Raw genomic sequence first — 17,725 nt, 5'->3', positions numbered from 1 at the left:
ATGGCTCTTTGCCTGGCAACAGGAGGCACGTGTTTTTCTATTGTAACCCTTCAAAATAAGACTCCAATTGACTTAACTGATAAGGCAATTGCTCACTTCTTTTTCATAAAGGCAAATCATCCAGTCATCATGTGTTATTATTACTAAATTATTACATTTTTTTTTTTTACTTTTAAATTAAATGTAGTATATTTTATGTTTAACTGTTAAATTCATGTGTATCCGTGGACCCTGTATGAAGATACAAGTTCAGTGATTGTACTGCTTAATCTGTGGTCTGCCTCAGATAAAGTAAAAGATCATAAACCTGCGTTCACTGCTTAGTGCCCCTATATGAACACTGCACCAACCCATAATAACTGTAGCGCAGCAGACCTCCCTGCTTCAGTGCACATGAGACAACCATGAGACTGGTGCTACCTAACCCGGGGCTGGATCTCCGGATCTCCAGCCATGAGGATCTGGACAGGATCGAAAAAGAGGAGGCAGAAGGGAGCGACCGGCCCAAATGGGACAACAAAGCCCAGTACATCCTCACCTGTGTGGGCTTCTGCATCGGACTTGGGAACGTGTGGAGGTTCCCTTACTTGTGTCAAAGTCATGGAGGAGGTAAGGACAGCCAGGGTTGGGATTTATATTAGTTTCAGATTGATTTGTCATATGATTGAACTTAGTTGATAGTTGAGGTAAACGGGAGCCAAATGTATCGTTATCATATGGGAATAAAATGAGCTTGTCACTACTTTAAATAATTGACAATGGCAGATCAGTCCAACTCGTCACGGCTAAATCAGAACAGATTGAGTGACTGAAGCCAGACTGCTTTGTTTTAGTCTTAGTTCTTGTCAGACTTTGGATTGAAATAAAAATAAAATATATATACGTTTTGAGGAGCAAAAGTCACATTCTAAGTTGTACATTAAAACAACCTTTGACGTGCAATAATGTAGGTAACAATTGCATGCTTTTAATTATGATTATAAATGCCACTGTTGTGGTGTAGGGTGGAGGCCATACGGTCAAAACTTAGCCGGTCCTCGAAACATCTTCTGTCCCGATACCCAATCGGTTGTTGATTTGATTTTGATGGCAAGATTAATGTTACTAATCTAGACCAAAGGGCGATTCTTGAGGTAATCTTTGCAGTGCTGTGTAGAACACCCTTTATGGAGCTTTTCAAGTATGCGTCCTCATGTTAAAACATAACCAGGCACCTATAGTAATTGTCATATATGCTTTTCTCTGACAATTTGCAGCACAGCAATAGTTTCTGAGATGACCAAGAAGGGTCAAAGCTATTGCCAAATATCTGAACAGTGAACTTATCTGTTTTAATTTAACCAAAATCAATTGTCCTTTGAGCCTGAAGACAAAATAAATAAAGTTAAATATATCACTTATTCAAGGCAGAATGATTCTTAAAAATATGAGGTCCTCTGGGGTAATGATTCATCTTTGGCTTGACATTTAGGCCCAACACATGACCAAACAGATGCACGTTGGCTTGATTTAAATTCTTAGAATCCGAAGAAGCTGTACAGCAAATGTTTACGTGTGTGAGTGTGTGTGTGTGTGTGTTAAGTGGGTCAATGCTATTCTTTTAGAACTCAGCACAAAAGAGGACATGAATATTTGAAAAACTATGAACTATTGTTTTACTGTGACTCTTTAAGTTGAGGGGTCAACCACTGTCCATAGTCCATGTCATCAGCTGCAGTAATGTGAGGATACAATGAAACATGGGCTACAACACAACACCAATGATGAAGTTAAGTCTTCTTTATGAGTTTAAAAATTATTTTGTAAAACAAAATCTTTCAAAATCATATTACAAATGCATAAATGTTGCCATTCACAGTTTTTTGTAATGACAAATCTGTCACCTTTGAGTTTATGATAGATAAAACATAACTGTTATAATCTATAACTTATTTATAAGCTATTAGCTATCATTAACATATTATATAAACATGTCATGTTTTAACCCTGCCCACTTTCCCACAGGCAAGATAGTATAATTATAATTACACATCCTGTGTCCAAATTCTATCAAAACATCAGCACAATGGTGATAGTGACTGGATAGCTACATGGGTCCCAGCTCAGGACTGGGCAGCAAACAATGTTTATATTAACATGCTGATGTTTAGAAGGTACATAACAGTGTCAACATAATTATGAGGTAGGAATTCATATATTTGTTTGTAATTGTGAAAAAAACTGATGTACATAACAGTTCACAAATGTCTCATTACTCCTATGTCACAAGTTCTGTTTGTCAGTGTAAGAAAACTCAAAATACAAGAAAATTGATGAATGCGACAAGTTCTCCTAAATCACACGCACATACAACTAAATAACAACAATGTTCAAAGTGAACAAACCGTTATTGCATGAGAAGCAGGGTTTACCATGATCAACAGCTTAGTTTAGCAAGTTTAACAATCAGAAAGCACAAGACCTAACTAACTCCTCAAGAACTTCCAGGAGGAGCTGGAAAACACTGCCCGAGGGGAAAGGGCTGTATGGGCCACCAATATAGTCACCGCAATGATCGATGGACATAATGTACAGACTTAATGGGTAAAATCTCAAAATTCTAACTGCCAATCCCATATGTTCTTCCAGGTGCCTTCTTGATCCCCTTCCTCATTCTGCTGGTGCTGGAGGGAATGCCGCTCCTGCTGCTGGAGTTCGCCATTGGCCAGCGTCTGAGGAAAGGCAGTGTGGGAGTGTGGAGGTCCATCAACCCTTATCTGAATGGTATTGGTAAGTAAACCAAGCTCTGGAGCTAAAGTGATTCTCTGGCTTCCTGATGAATGTTTTATGACAGTTAATGATGTTGTTTCTCAGGTATAGCCTCCATGCTGGTGTCCTTCTTGGTTGGACTGTACTACAACACCTTAATAGCCTGGATCCTATGGTATCTCTTCAATTCCTTTCAAAGCCCACTGCCTTGGACCCAGTGTCCTCTCAACGACAACAGGACAGGTATTTTAATATACATAAATGATTATTTACAATCCATGCACAGTAAAAAAGTGGCTGAATTGTGCATGTACATTGTTTTGTCCCTGCAGGATTTGTACCCGAGTGTCAAGAGAGCTCCACTGTGGATTACTTCTTTTATCGAGTGACCCTGAATACTTCGCCCTCTATCACTGAATCAGGAGGAATCCACTGGCCCATAGTCCTGTGCCTGTTAGCTGCCTGGTCAATAGTCGCTATCTGCTGCATAAGGGGGATAAGCACTTCTGGCAAGGTTGGTTAAAACTGTTTTATTAGCCTTAACAAACCTCTATAACTTTCTAGTTCATAATTCATCATACTTCTCAGAATGGGTATTATGAGTGATAGCCGGTTGTAGATAAAAGCAGGCTTCTCAAGTCTGCCATCGAGACAGCTACTGCCAGCAGATATCAGCTGTAGATAGGTAAACAATTAAAGATAAGGTTGGGTCGACTGAAACATCCCAACCACTCCCAGAGGCCCATTCGTCAGAGCCACGCCCCCAAAACACATGAATGCGCTCTGCCTGACAACAACTTGAAGCAAATTCTTTCATAACTCGGAAAATTCCAGCTAGCTCATTCATCCCTGAACCCTGTAAAGGACACTGATGATTCTTAATTTTGAAAAAAATAGACCAAATAAAAACCAAACTTCCAAACTTGACAAACATGGAATGCACTTTGCTTTAAACATGGAATCCTAAACTCGTGAAGCCTTGGGCCTGTATTGATGTCTTGGGGAAGGGTTTTAAGAAATAATCATTTATTTTGTATTACTGAAAATACTTCAGACTGATTTCCATGATCAATGACTCCATGTTTTCTTGTCTTGACCTCAGGCAGTGTACGTCACTGCCATCCTGCCGTACATAGTGCTCACCATCTTCCTGATCCGAGGACTGACTCTTAAAGGAGCCCTGAGCGGAATCACGTTCCTCTTCACACCAGACGTACGTTTCAAGTATCGATAGACAAAAATAAAAAACAGTTGTATTTCACAGGTCAAAGCCAAATCACTATGTATACCTCGTTCTTGCAGCTAGAGGAGTTGATGAAACCATTGACCTGGTTGGATGCAGGTGCCCAGGTCTTTTACGCCTTTGGTTTGGCATGGGGGGGCCTCATCTCCTTCTCAAGCTACAACCCTGTTCAGTAAGAGACATTGAGAAGACCTGTTGTGTTTAATAACCACATAGCAGTTTAAGTCTTATTTAGCTCAGTTGAATTAATATAAGAAGATTCTATTGTCAGACGTGATGAGTCCTTGTCTGTTTTCCTTAGCAACAACTGCATGCAGGATGCTGTGATCCTGTCTGTGGTAACTGGCTTCACCTCAGTCTACGCTGCCATGGTCACCTACTCCATCATCGGCTTCAGGGCCACTGAGAAATATGACAACTGTATCAGTGAGTGAGTACAGTTAATATCAAGGTTTAGAGAGAGTCAAGTAGACCTTTTGGATGTTTGATTATGAAAAAAAATATATATAACAATCAGTTTATGTAAATTAATCTCAAACCTGTAAGAACACTAATCGGCCTTTCAAGATTTGAATGTTAATTACTCAAATTAATATATATGTATGATAATATATTTGATTATTGTGGGCACACTAATATGCTTAATTTAACATTATTAAATGAAACCATTTACTACTTATTAAGAGTAGTATTTTTTTTCTTCTTCTTTTTTTCTGGCTTAAGCTGTACAATATTTCAAATCACATTAACGCGCTAAACCAATCCTACAGATGGTGTCTATATTTTAGGGTCACTCCACAGTGAGTATGGACAGAAGGAAAGATTGCAGTCAGCAATAGATTTTTTTTATTTATATTGGCCTTTCAATATTGTATTGATACGATTGTTGGCGATTGGTCAAAAGTCTGCTTTAGTCATTCTGTTTTAGTTCATCATCGAAAGTTTTGAGTTACACAATATGTCATTAGTCGGTGCTCAGGCGTGCAGAAATGCAGCACCAAGAAGAAGGTGCCAAGAAGAAGACATAGACTATAGAAGACGACAACAAATGCAGGGTTGGTAAACTGTGACGTGTGTTTTCAGAAACATCATGACATTATTAAACCAATTCAATCTTCCTGAGGACAACATCACTACAAGCAACTACGAGGTGGCGTTCAATCAGCTCAACAGCTCCTATCCTGATGTTGTTCTTGGACTGGACATCAAAACGTGTGACATGCAGACACTTCTCAGTGAGGTAACATATCTAACATCTATCAGGTTCTTCAGTTGTTGTCGTTGTTGTTTGCTCTTATCTGCATTGTGACTGATGCGTGTTTGTCCAGGGAGTGGAGGGAACAGGTCTGGCCTTTATTGTGTTCACAGAGGCCATCACCAAGATGCCTGGTTCCCCAATCTGGTCTGTCCTCCTCTTCGTCATGCTGCTCTGCCTGGGCCTCTCGACCCTGTTTGGCAACATTGAAGGAGTGGTGGTCCCCTTAAAGGACCTGCATGTGTTCCCTAAACATTGGCCCCATGAAGCACTGACAGGTAACCTGGTCTTAACAGTCCACTCAGCCAGTTCTTCAGCTTTCCCTCGACTTAAGAAACATCATTCTTGTTTTTGTTCTTTGTGTGTTTCAGGCACAACGTGTTTTGTCGCTTTCCTCATCACCCTCCTGTTTGCGCAGCCTTCAGGACTTTACTGGGTCAATCTCTTCGACAATTTTGCCGGATCAGTTCCACTTCTCACCACTGGACTGTTTGAGATGATAGCTGTTGTTTACATCTATGGCATAGACAGGTTAGCTATTTTAATTTGTTTGCTTTACATGTTGATATTTTTGTAAAATTACTGTAGAGTAAAAGCCTCAGCAAGCGGTCCTTGTTTTTAAGCTAAATCTGATTTGGACAGTGGACCTACTGAGGTCATGTGTTGCAGGATTGCCAATTGTATTTCAAAATTTTGACACAATTTTCCTGTCTGGCAGGTTCAATGAAGATATTAAGTTCATGACCGGACGTAAGCCCGGCATCTTCTGGCAGGTGTCATGGAGGTTCATTAGTCCTCTAATCGTCATGGTGATCTTAGTTTTCTACCTGGTGACCCAAGTTCAAGAGGAACTCACCTATTTGGTGTGGGACCCAAACGCGGTAAACACACCCATCACACACAACACAACAAAACACAACATAACACAACACCCACACCCACACACACACAATGTTCTTTCATTGCTTTTTCATGCTAAATACACTAACTCCAATGCTTTGTGTCTTATAGGTGGAGTTTCCATCTCTGGTGTCAACACCTTACCCTTCATGGATCAATGCAGTCGTCTTTCTATTGGCAGGCGTACCTAGCGTGGCAGTGCCTGTGTATGCAGTGTGTAGACTGGTTCTTAACTGCTGCAAGAAAAGAAGCAAAAATTAGCCCGTAACTGACCTCAAATGACTTAGTCAGACACTTCAGAATGCAAGATGCAAGATTATTTAATTTGTCTTGTTTAAATATATGAACGGTGTTTTGTCTATTTGCATCTATACATGCTTTTCTTTGATATTTACGTATGTCGATGTTTTATGGACACACAACAGTAGAGTTGAAATATTTCTGCTGATCTTTTGTGCAGCTTTATGGTTCTGTATGACTGTGCGTTCTCTCCTCACATATGATTTCTTGTTGTTTGGACTTTTCTTCCCTTAAATTCTAAAACATGCTTTTTGCTAATAGTGTTTAAAGCAGGGCATATTATACTGTGTATAACTTGCTGTTGAAATCATTTTTATTTCACTATAAAATAATTTTGACTTTACAGTATAAATTATATAACTGTATATAAAAAGAGGGAAATATCCTCCACCGTTTAAACATGTCTACATAAGAAAGAAAAGGAGTACGGCAAATAAAAAGTTTGGTACTGAAAATAGGAGATGTGTTAAGTGTGTGCAAACGAACCCTGGAAATAGAACTAATGAAGTGCTCACTCAAACCTCTATTTAGATAGTCACTAGTCTATCTAGTGTGTCACTAGTCGAATAACAGAAGGAGAGCAGGTGACCTGAGGTAATGCATCAGTTGATATATAAACTGCATTTGCTGTTTGGACATCACTCTGGTGTTGTTTTTCTAGTGTGGACCTAACCACAAAGTGTAAATGTTTAAACCACAGACTGTAAGTTATGATGCATGACGTGTCTCCACTCGGTCTCATCCCACTATCCACAAAAGAAGACAATATATCCCGGACACGAACTTCGCCAACTGCACATTTGGAGACATAGTCTGCACAGTACATGGCCAATCGAGAGTCAGTCTCTGCCATTATTTGTTACATTTCACTACTTTCTGGAAAAATGGAAAAAACAGTTAAGTGTTGTTTGCTGCAGGTCCCAATATTCATGAACATGGAAATTACTGCAGTCAGCCAACAGGTGGCGCGGTTAGGCTTCAATTTTAAGGCGCAATCATGTCGTCCATCTTTAAATACAGTGCCTGTTTTTATTATGCAGGAGATGTTTTGTAGCAAGGTGGACAGGAGAGGGGGCAGTAGGGTAAAGTCACCCAGATGAAGAAAAGCACAACATATTTTGCAGAGGACTCTGCATCTGATAAAGGTAGAGGAGACTAATGAAATATGACTGTTTAACTGTGGTAATATTAACAGAACACTACCTGTGCAGTTATAAATATCTTAAAAGATACCACTCCTCTTGCTACAGCATGGTGTTCTTTTGAAACAAGGAGGTTATACTTTATATTTAAAGGTCTTGACCTTACTATGTAAAGTGCCTTGAGATTGTGAAGATTTAGCACTATACAAGTAAAATCTAAATTTGAATTCCATATTTTAAACCGTCTGTTCAATTGTTTTTTTGTAAGCATTAGGCACAACTACTTGACAGATTTCTATTAACCCTCCGGGAGGATATGCACTTGTCAAGGTGCGCAATTTGGTGGAGATCCAAATACAAATCGGGATCTAGTGAATTTAAATGGTTTCATACGGGACTGTTGGGCCTGGGCAGAGGTATGTACTCCACTAAAATATGACAGCTGATATGGATCCATCAGCAGTATGTATAAGCTAACAGTTACAACTCAAAATCACTTTCAGTGAAGTGGTTCCAACCAGATTGAACTTTGCCTCTTGCTCATTTGGTGCCAACCTGTTGTCCTTTAATGATTCACAAAAATAACAATAAGAGAAGGAGTAAGCTTCATATAATTTACTTACATATCCAGGTGCTACTGTACAGCGGCTGATCCCCTTGAAGCAGCGTTATCAGGTGAGTCATATTGAGTGAATCTCCCCTATAGACTGAACAGGAAAGTGTGTGAGCTATAGCAAAAGGCTCTTGAACGGTTATATCATCATTATAAACATATTCTAGGGTGATTTCTGAAGTAGGAGAGTGGGACTTAATCTAGAGTCTGGGAGACTTCAAGTAGATTTCTTAAATTATGAAAAAAATAAAAAAAACAATTGTTATGTTAGAATATGCTCTTAAATGTTATAAAATGTCTCACCTGATAAAAAAGAACTCTACATTTATATAAGTGTATTATAAAACCTCATATTATCACCTGACCGCAACACTTTAATTATCTCAATATGACAATGAATTACTTGATACTGCTACTAATATGAAGGTACACAGGAGGAATGAATGACGTTATGTAATGAGGGGACTTTGAAATAAACTGCCCTAGTAGCTTCTTATAAGTTACCGATTGAATAATTACTGGGTGCAGGGTCGTCCTAGGTGGAAAAAGCTTCAGCTCAGTCCAGGAAGCAGATGTGAACCTCTGTCATAAACGTAGCTACAAGAGGGGTTGGTCTATGTTTACAACAGGATGGAAAATTTTTGGTCATGGAGTTATGGAGGGTTCATTGCAGGATCCATCAGTCAAGGAAAACTAGTATTAGTGGAGAAACTAGTTATTGATAAGTGTTGTCATATCATTACAGCAGAAATTAGTCAAATGCATTATTTATAGTTTCTATAGGAAGGAAGTATATGAGGAACACAGTACGGAATTCATAGTTCATAAGTATCCTTTACTTCTCTGAACTTTTTTTGTATAGTACATGAACATTAAGGCCTCCAATCGAGGTAATGGCTCTCACCTTTATAAGCTTGAAAAAGTGTAAATACTGGAGAAAGCTCCTTATCACAGTTTCGGCCATTCAGCCTTTTTCAACAATAAAAGTAATTTAAAACAAGGGTGAGGGAGTGTCCAAGCATCAGCCGGCTCAGCGCACAAACCAGTGTCTGGACGAGAACACAACCTGATTTGTGCGATCACGTCTGGAGCAGGCGGCAGGAGCATGGCTCCCTGACAAAATCTAATTGCTGCTCCAGGTACTGTCACCCAAGCAGGGCCTCATTCACCCAGGTTTGAACTGAATGACTTAAGCATGGGACCCATCACAGTGGGACTATACAACATATAACCACAAAGCCTGAAACGAGACCTGTAACCAGATTTTGGTGGGCTAGGCCCCCATCACAGAGGGCCCATAAAAACTGGACCCACCTTAGGGCCGCAAATGAGATCAGCTGTTATTGTGTTTTAGCTCTGAATCCCACATAAAATAAATAAGCACAACCTCATTTTACACAGCGACGGGACGGTTACAAATATACGCAAACATAGCAGTGGTGAACCAAGACTGGATTTTCTTGGGGAAGCCTGGATATCTGAGGACCCTGGGGCATTGTATGCTTCGTGATGCGGCCTTGCTAATAACATCAGCATCATTTACATAGTACAGTCTATGACTAAAATTGATACCATTAAACAAAATAGTGTGTACATCTCTATGTTGACAGACGTCAAAGTGGAACTGTTATCAGATTATTCACACATCAATTATTAGCAAAGGACAACTTGAAACACTTTGTGCCATCATGAAATAACCACCATCCTATTCATTTTGAATGAGTTCATAGATACAGTGACAAGGCAGGTTCACAGGTATCTGGAGTTTCAACTCAAACTCCAGGTGAAACTCCAGGTGAAACTCTCTCTCTCTGAAACAGAGTGAGAGAGAGCCTCTGCTGTACAGTTAAAGTTCGTTTGGAGAGCTCTCTATATTTAGAGGTCCTGCCCACGTATTCATAAAATTGTTCGAGCAGCAACTGGTGATATAAAATAGAAGTACTGACTGTGCACTAACTAATCTGAACTTCGACAGATAAAGTAAAAGATCATAAACCTGCCTCAAGCATGCTAAGTGCACGCTCCAAGCGGCCACTTTGTCTTCCAAGATCACTCGTGTTCACATCTCACATCTCGAGCAGGGGTCGCCATGAAACTGGTGCTTCCTAACCCGGGCCTGGATCTGCGGATCCCCAACTTTAAGGATCTGGAGAGAATGGAGGAGGAAGGCGCCAGTGACAGGCCCAAGTGGGACAACAAAGCCCAGTACATCCTGACCTGCGTGGGCTTCTGCATTGGGATCGGCAACGTGTGGAGATTTCCTTACTTGTGTCAAAGTCATGGAGGGGGTAAGTGAAGATGAGCCTGGTTAGAGGATGTCTCATGATGGGACTAAGTATCAGTTTCGGTGTTTCACTGGCAGGACTGAATTTAGCAGTACAACGTTATTATGAGACTTTAAAGGGTCACGGTGGTGATACTATGTGAACTGTGAACCCTTACACTTTCAAAACAATCAGCAGCCGTGTGTGCATACTTGTTTTTTTTTAAATGAATGAAGGGAGTCATTGTGCCTCTTAAATATCTGGAGGAGACCTCTCCAAGGATGGACAGAAGTGCAGTCGCATCAATGTTTCCATTAACGTAGATGGGATCATTTGACTCACATGGCCACTGCTTTTGATTTCAGTGTCCAACATAACTTATCTCTGCCCATTGTCACATTTGGCCAGTTGATCAGAGTTGTACCACTTCCTTGTATATTGTCACTGGCCTGGCAGCCAAAATATGAATAATTCTACATTATAGTATAATGTTATAAGGTTTCAACATTATCCTGATTATTATTAACAAGCTCTCTGTAAGGGGACAACAATGAAAAGCACTGGCGTAAAATTCAACTTAAGTCCAACACAGATTAGCACACAGCAGATGAGAACAACATTTTGTTTACGGGGTATTTCAAGATAATTTGAACCAAACAAACAAAGGGGGCAGGCTGGGGAGGATGTTAAGAGTCTAGATATCAGAGAGACAGTCACCTCTGCACAGATATCAGGTAACAAACAACCAACCCAACTCCGCCCACAAACTGCAAACAGACCAGGTGAAAGATAGGTTGGGGCTATCACAAAGGTCATTAATATTATTAACTGTTCACATCCTGTGGGAATGTTTATCAGACTGGACTAAACCGTTTGTTCAATAACCAAGCTGTTTGCCTACTTGAGCATTTTCAGACTGTGGAAAACGATACTAATTTAACATAATATATAAGTAACAAGACCAGATATATATTTATTTTTCATAACATACTAAATAATAAATAAAAATAAAAACACCTCATTAACCAATGACTTAATATGTATTCTAGGTGCATCAAAAGGAAAGAAACCAAAATCAAATATCATATTTGAGAGAATATAGTTTTATAGATGCTCAAAGAAAATGTCAACTTCAGTAAAATCTCTGCCTGAGGATCTCAAGGTATGTAGGTGCATAAGGTACAAGGTCTGATATAGAGAGGCCTTAAAGAACCGAAGGTTCAATCAGTAAAATCAATACTACATCATAAGAGGAGCCAATGTCAAGCCTCAGCTGAACTTTGTACAGTTTTGAGCTACTCAATAGATAATTGGTTGAGGCAGGTAAAACCTCTGTTGGAATAATCCAAATATAATGAGAGGAAGTCATGCCGGATGGTGTCAGACTAAAAACTAAATCACTGTCAAAATAAAAGGCAAAGATTTAATTCACAAGGCTTGATATATTCCACTTGGTAACCAGCAGATGGCAGTGATACATATAATAACTCATCTGTCCGGTGTCAGTTGGACTAACGCGCTGGTACATCTTTGGGTCATAAGTGTGTCTGTCAAAGTATTATGTAAAACTGAGGGACAGACATGGTTATTGAAATGAGGAGAGAGTGAGAGGAGTCACAGACAAGTACTCACACTCATTTCAAATGAAGGAAAAAGGTGAAATCACAGTTATTTTCACGACATTTTATGAAGTAAGCCTGAACATTTTCTGCCAAAACAACATATAATATATTAATTCATGTAATACTTTCTATATCAGACCTTTCGAGACATGTTTGCATAGTTTTCCAAAAATTTGCAGCTCAATATTTACAATAGTGGAATTACCTGATTAAAAATAATGATATGGTGTCATATAGATATTTATTTACATTAAAACATATTAAGGATGTAATTTATGGGTCTGTACAGTTCAGTCATTCCATTGAATAATATTTAGATTTAGCTGAATGAGAATATGTTTTTACCACATTTAGAATGCCGACAACCGAAAATCTGAATTAAGTCCTGAATTAAGCCCACATACAGCAGCACTTTGGGGTTCAGTATCTTACCCATGGACACTTCGGCACACAGAATGGAGGAGCCAGGAATTGAACACACACCCTCTGATAGTAGAGGGACCACAGCCCACCCACCACTAATGGCATACATTTTCCAGGTGCCTTCCTGATACCGTACCTCATTCTACTGGTGCTGGAGGGAATGCCGCTCCTGCTGCTGGAGTTCGCCATTGGCCAGCGTCTGAGGAAAGGCAGTGTGGGAGTGTGGAGGTCCATCAGCCCTTATCTGACTGGTATTGGTAAGTAAACCAAGCTCTGGACCTAAAGTGATTCTCTGGCTTCCTGATGAATGTTTTATGACAATTAATGATGTTGTTTTCTCAGGTATAGCCTCCATGCTGGTGTCGTTCTTGGTTGGACTGTACTACAACACCTTAATAGCCTGGATCCTATGGTATCTCTTCAATTCCTTTCAAAGCCCACTGCCTTGGACCCAGTGTCCTCTCAACGACAACAGGACAGGTATTCAGGGACACACACACCTACTCAAACCCAGCAATCACCCCAAACTCAACAAACATTTGCAGATGCCGGTTTCTTGCTTCCACAGAATTTGTATCCGAGTGTCAAGAGAGCTCCACTGTGGATTACTACTTTTACCGAGTGACTCTGAACACTACGACCTCTATAGATGACTCAGGAGGAATCCACTGGCCCATGGTAGTGTGCCTGTTTGCAGCCTGGACGTTCATCTGTATCTGCTACATACGGGGGATCGGCACATCAGGCAAGGTTTGTTGAACCTGCCGTTAAACACTATGATTGAATGAATCAATATTATTTTATATTGACCATTTTTATCTCTTGTCATGACCTTAGGCAGTGTACGTCACTGCCATCCTGCCGTACATAGTGCTGGCTATCTTCCTGGTCCGAGGACTGACTCTCAAAGGAGCACTGAGCGGAATTAAGTTCCTCTTCACACCAGACGTATGTATCAAACCACGTCGGAGACAAAAAGGTTAATTATTTACTTAATTAGATAAAGACGGACAGTAACACGGGACTCCCTCCTGCAGGTTAATGAGCTGATGAACCCGACCACATGGCTGGATGCAGGTGCCCAGGTCTTTTACGCCTTCAGTATAGCGTGGGGAGGGCTCATCTCCTTCTCAAGCTACAACCCTATTCAGTAAGAGACATTTTGAAGAAGTTGAAACAGGTAGTGACCTTTGTTAGAAATAATATGTGTCCTGAATCTTTTGCTTATTTTCTTTCTCAAAGCAACAACTGCATGCATGATGCCGTGATCCTGACAGTTATAACTGGTGCGACCTCGATCTACGCTGCCACGGTCACCTACACCATCATCGGCTTCAGGGCCACTGAGAGATACGACAACTGTATCAGTAAGTGAGTACATTGCATCGGTGAGTCCTCACAAAATGTGGGTTCCTGGCCCTCAACCTAACCTCTCGACCATGATGCCTAATCCTAGCCACTTGTCTGAAACAAAACAAAAAACCTGGAGATCAGAAGTCAACAATCCTCTTTTGGTCTACCCACTAAATTGATCATAAAGCTCAAGGTCATAATTGCTTGACAAATCCATCATCCTATAACCCTAACCACTCGAACCTAGAGGACTAAAAATAACCAGCCTCTGATAACTAGAGGGCAGAAGGTTAATCCTGTTCTCAACCTTCACACGATGATGGTTTGAGTCAGAAATCTCTCATCTAAAAGCTGAGCTAGGACAAAAAATCAACAACTGACAAAAAAAAAATTGGACAATAGCCATTAAGTGAGAAATATACTAAATATACAGAACTCATGTCTGAACAATAAGGATGTTTAAACGTGTGTTTTCAATCCCAATTTCACTTACAATAACAAAAGACATCAAAACACAAGTTTAAACAGGGGAATTAGATAAAATGGTTTCTTTCTACTGTAAAAATGCCAATGTGTTAGAAGACTCTTTGATAAATAACATTCAGAATACAGTTTTGAATATGTGATGGGATAGGAGAGAAAAGGACAGGACAGGACAGTTCAGAGAGGATAAGATATGATAGTAGATAGGATTGGATATAGCATAGGACAAGGTAGGATTGGATATAGGTTGTATTATGATATGGGATAAAAAGACACTACATCAACACTGTTCACAAAAAAAAATCAGACATGTTATATTGACTCCAGGAATCCAAGGTTACAAATCCGTGATGTACTTTTCTTTCAGAAACATCATGACATTATTAAACGTATTCAATCTTCCTGAGGACAACATCACTTCCAGCAACTATGAGGCAGCGTTCAATCAGCTCAACAGCTCCTATCCTGACATTGTTCTTGGACTGGACATCAAAACATGTGACATGCAGACACTTCTCAGTGAGGTAACGTATCTAATATCTATCAGGTTCCTCAGTTGTTGTCGTTGTTGTTTGCTCTTACCTGCATTGTGACTGATGTGTGTTTGTCCAGGGAGTGGAGGGAACAGGTCTGGCCTTTATTGTGTTTACAGAGGCCATCACCAAGATGCCTGGTTCCCCCATCTGGTCTGTCCTCTTTTTCGTCATGCTCCTCTGCCTGGGGATCTCAACCCTGTTTGGCAACATTGAAGGAGTAGTGGTCCCCTTAAAGGACCTGCATATGCTTCCTCAAAATTGGCCCCAAGAAGCCCTAACTGGTATTCTGAGTTTTAGTTTACAAATAAAAAACAGTCTACACGTCAGCTGTGTAACCGCAGATGAACAGATTCTCTGCACTCCATTTTAACACGTGCTTGCCCTTCTTGTGTGTTTCAGGAACGACATGTTTTGTCGCCTTCGTCATCTCGCTCCTGTTTGCGCAGAATTCAGGGTTTTACTGGGTAACGCTCTTCGACAATTTTGCTGGATCAGTTCCACTACTGACTATTGGCTTGTTTGAGTTGATCGCTGTGGTTCACGTCTATGGCATAGACAGGTTGGTGCACATCCTCCCACACCCGTTCTCATAATGAATGAAATATCTGAATTATCTATTATTTCTATTATTTATTTCTTAAAATTGAGTATGATGATTGAGTGGATGCTTAACAGACTTCTGGAAAAACAGACATGTATGAAAAATAACACCAGTTAAGCTATTCTTTTGAATTTTTACTACAATCCTCTGAATCACAGATAAACCAGGTAGGAGGAACACACAGTTTACTTCACTCTGCACCATGGACTGTTTATAAACAGCTCTGCACACAAACAATAAACAGGTGACAGTACATGTTTGAGGGGGACTCATTAATGACAAGGAATAATTCTGAAGTAGCTCAGGAGAATTGACACTGGACAAGAAAACAGCCCATTTCAACAGGCAGGTTTAGAACGAGCACTATAGTCCATATTAATGCATTTAGTTAAAGCTGTTATTTTATTATAGCAAAAAAGATAAATGTATGAAATGTATAATGCAGGTGCCCTCTGCCCTTCAACCCACTACTGTACCATTTATTGGTGCTATATAAATTTACCATAAATCTGTGATACATGTTTTGAAACCTGTTCTTTTATCTTGGCAATGTCACCCCCGTATACTAATCAAAGAAATTGAGGACTTGATATTTTTCAGAATCTAATATAATCTACATCCTGTCGTGTGGCAGGTTCAATGAGGACGTGGAGTTCATGATTGGACACAAGCCCGGCATCTTCTGGCAGGTGTCATGGAGGTTCATCAGTCCTCTTATCATCCTGGTGATCCTGGTTTTCTACCTGGTGATCCAAGCTCAAGAGGAACTCACCTATTTGGTCTGGGACCCAAATTCTGTATGTGCACAAACTCTAATCTGAACACTAATCTGGGATCTAAACTTTTAATTCCATCATCATCATCCTTTTCTTCTCTACCCTTTTGTTTAAGTATATATATAAAAAAGAAAATTCTGAAATACTAAATATTACCTATCGGGTTATTTATGTTTTACAGAAGGAGTTTCCAGCTCTGTCATCAGTACCATACCCTTCCTGGATCAATGCAGCCATATTTCTCTTGGCAGGCGTCCCCAGTCTGATGGTTCCCGTGTATGCAGTCTGTAAGCTGGTGTTTGATCGCTGCAGAAAAAACACTGCTTCCTGAAAATGAGCAAAATTGTCTTACAGCACACATGATGTTTTAGAATAGAACAGATGCATTGTTATTTAATTTGTTGTTTTTTTCATATGTTAACTTGTTATGTGAATAACATCTGTGTGACATGTCAGCATCTAAAACTTTCTACACATTTTGTTGTATTATTGTTTTTTATTTCATTTTTAGTCATTTCTGCATATTGCTTGTTTATGATTATGTATAATAAACGTATTTACAAACAAAAAAAATTGTCATTCCTTATCGTATTTGCCACTCACACGCACACACGTCTCTCTATATTTGTGAATACACGACATAGTGCAAGTCCCAACCCCTTACCCTAACCATCACAGCTAAATGCCTGACCCTAACAAGTGTCAACCGTCAAACAGCCCTTTGAATTCAAAATGTCCTCACAATTATGGCATTGAACCAAAATTGTCCTTCATAACTATAGACATCACACAACATTGAGCCTTTGCAGGAACATGTTTACACCAGCAGGTGGCAGAAACAGAACTGTGTCAATTCAATAGGAAGAGATTTACAGATGCTGCAGGTGTTAGTCCAACTTTACTCCCATGTCAGAGTAAAGTTTTCCACAAAAGCTAGCAGTTAGTAAAAGTTATTAAAAAGTAAAAGGTTCTTCTTTATGTAGGAAGCACAATCACTCACGAAAAATTGCCTCAAATAAAAGGTCAGGTGCCCTCGCCAGAACATGACTGATATTTCTCAAAAAGATCCTTGAAACAAATGCACACAGATTTAATATCCTGGCTCCAACACTATTTTAGGCAAAGCAGGCTATTACCTGGGGCATCGAACTGAGAGGGGGACCCCCGAGAATGCATACATGATACTGAAACAACTTAATACTGAAACAACACCATAATGGTGGGAGATTGCACTTGGGCCTGTATCGTTGATTACAAGGTCAAAACACTTGATGACGATAGAAACATAACTTCGTTGGAGGGGTGGGGGTCAGGTTGATATACCCTTGAAATGCTGCTGCACCAATCAAATTCTATTCCTAATTCATATTTGGTCTTCTATTTTGTAAAATGTGTTGCCTTAAATTTGAAAGGATAAGTGTGTAGAATTGAGTGACATCTAGTGGTGAAGTTGCACGTTGCCGCTG

At 39.9% G+C, this 17,725-nt stretch overlaps 2 protein-coding genes across 3 annotated transcripts; both read left to right on the top strand.

The window, feature by feature from the left end:
- Positions 1–370: 370 nt before the first annotated feature.
- Positions 371–7,684, top strand: LOC133972494 (sodium-dependent neutral amino acid transporter B(0)AT1-like). The gene is made up of 12 exons (XM_062409989.1): positions 371–609; positions 2,629–2,769; positions 2,854–2,991; positions 3,081–3,262; positions 3,851–3,961; positions 4,051–4,163; positions 4,293–4,421; positions 5,075–5,231; positions 5,320–5,524; positions 5,618–5,777; positions 5,965–6,127; positions 6,258–7,684. Exons 1-12 carry the CDS (start codon positions 405–407, stop codon positions 6,405–6,407), a joined length of 1,854 nt encoding a protein of 617 aa, XP_062265973.1. The 5' UTR covers positions 371–404; the 3' UTR covers positions 6,408–7,684.
- Positions 7,685–7,801: 117 nt separating this feature from the next.
- Positions 7,802–16,795, top strand: LOC133972495 (sodium-dependent neutral amino acid transporter B(0)AT1-like). 2 transcript variants are annotated; one of them, XM_062409991.1, is made up of 13 exons: positions 7,802–8,263; positions 10,283–10,489; positions 12,627–12,767; positions 12,853–12,990; positions 13,079–13,260; positions 13,348–13,458; positions 13,548–13,660; positions 13,753–13,881; positions 14,714–14,870; positions 14,959–15,163; positions 15,282–15,441; positions 16,118–16,280; positions 16,441–16,795. In XM_062409991.1, the coding sequence occupies exons 2-13, from the start codon at positions 10,291–10,293 to the stop codon at positions 16,588–16,590; spliced, it is 1,848 nt and encodes a 615-aa protein (XP_062265975.1). In that variant the 5' UTR covers positions 7,802–8,263; positions 10,283–10,290; the 3' UTR covers positions 16,591–16,795. The 2 variants fall into 2 exon arrangements, with proteins under 2 accessions (XP_062265975.1, XP_062265974.1); XM_062409990.1 differs by lacking the exon at positions 7,802–8,263 and having other exon boundaries at positions 8,946–10,489.
- Positions 16,796–17,725: the final 930 nt, after the last annotated feature.

The sequence above is a fragment of the Platichthys flesus genome, chromosome 17, assembly GCF_949316205.1.
Source record: "Platichthys flesus chromosome 17, fPlaFle2.1, whole genome shotgun sequence".
In the NCBI taxonomy this organism is placed as follows: Eukaryota; Metazoa; Chordata; class Actinopteri; order Pleuronectiformes; family Pleuronectidae; genus Platichthys; species Platichthys flesus.
The sequence above is the reverse complement of the archived record's forward strand: the minus strand, read 5'-3'. Positions and strand labels throughout refer to the sequence as shown.

What these genes read in the sequence shown, in the direction of transcription:
- LOC133972494 (XM_062409989.1), top strand. Translation starts at nt 405, where the DNA reads ATGAGACTGGTGCTACCTAACCCGGGGCTGGATCTCCGGATCTCCAGC. An exon ending in CCCTTATCTGAATGGTATTG is followed by an intron (nt 2,770 to 2,853) that starts GTAAGTAAACCA and finishes GTTGTTTCTCAG; the next exon opens with GTATAGCCTCCATGCTGGTG. An exon ending in TCAAGCTACAACCCTGTTCA is followed by an intron (nt 4,164 to 4,292) that starts GTAAGAGACATT and finishes TGTTTTCCTTAG; the next exon opens with CAACAACTGCATGCAGGATG.
- LOC133972495 (XM_062409991.1), top strand. Translation starts at nt 10,291, where the DNA reads ATGAAACTGGTGCTTCCTAACCCGGGCCTGGATCTGCGGATCCCCAAC. An exon ending in AGTTCCTCTTCACACCAGAC is followed by an intron (nt 13,459 to 13,547) that starts GTATGTATCAAA and finishes TCCCTCCTGCAG; the next exon opens with GTTAATGAGCTGATGAACCC. An exon ending in TACGACAACTGTATCAGTAA is followed by an intron (nt 13,882 to 14,713) that starts GTGAGTACATTG and finishes CTTTTCTTTCAG; the next exon opens with AAACATCATGACATTATTAA.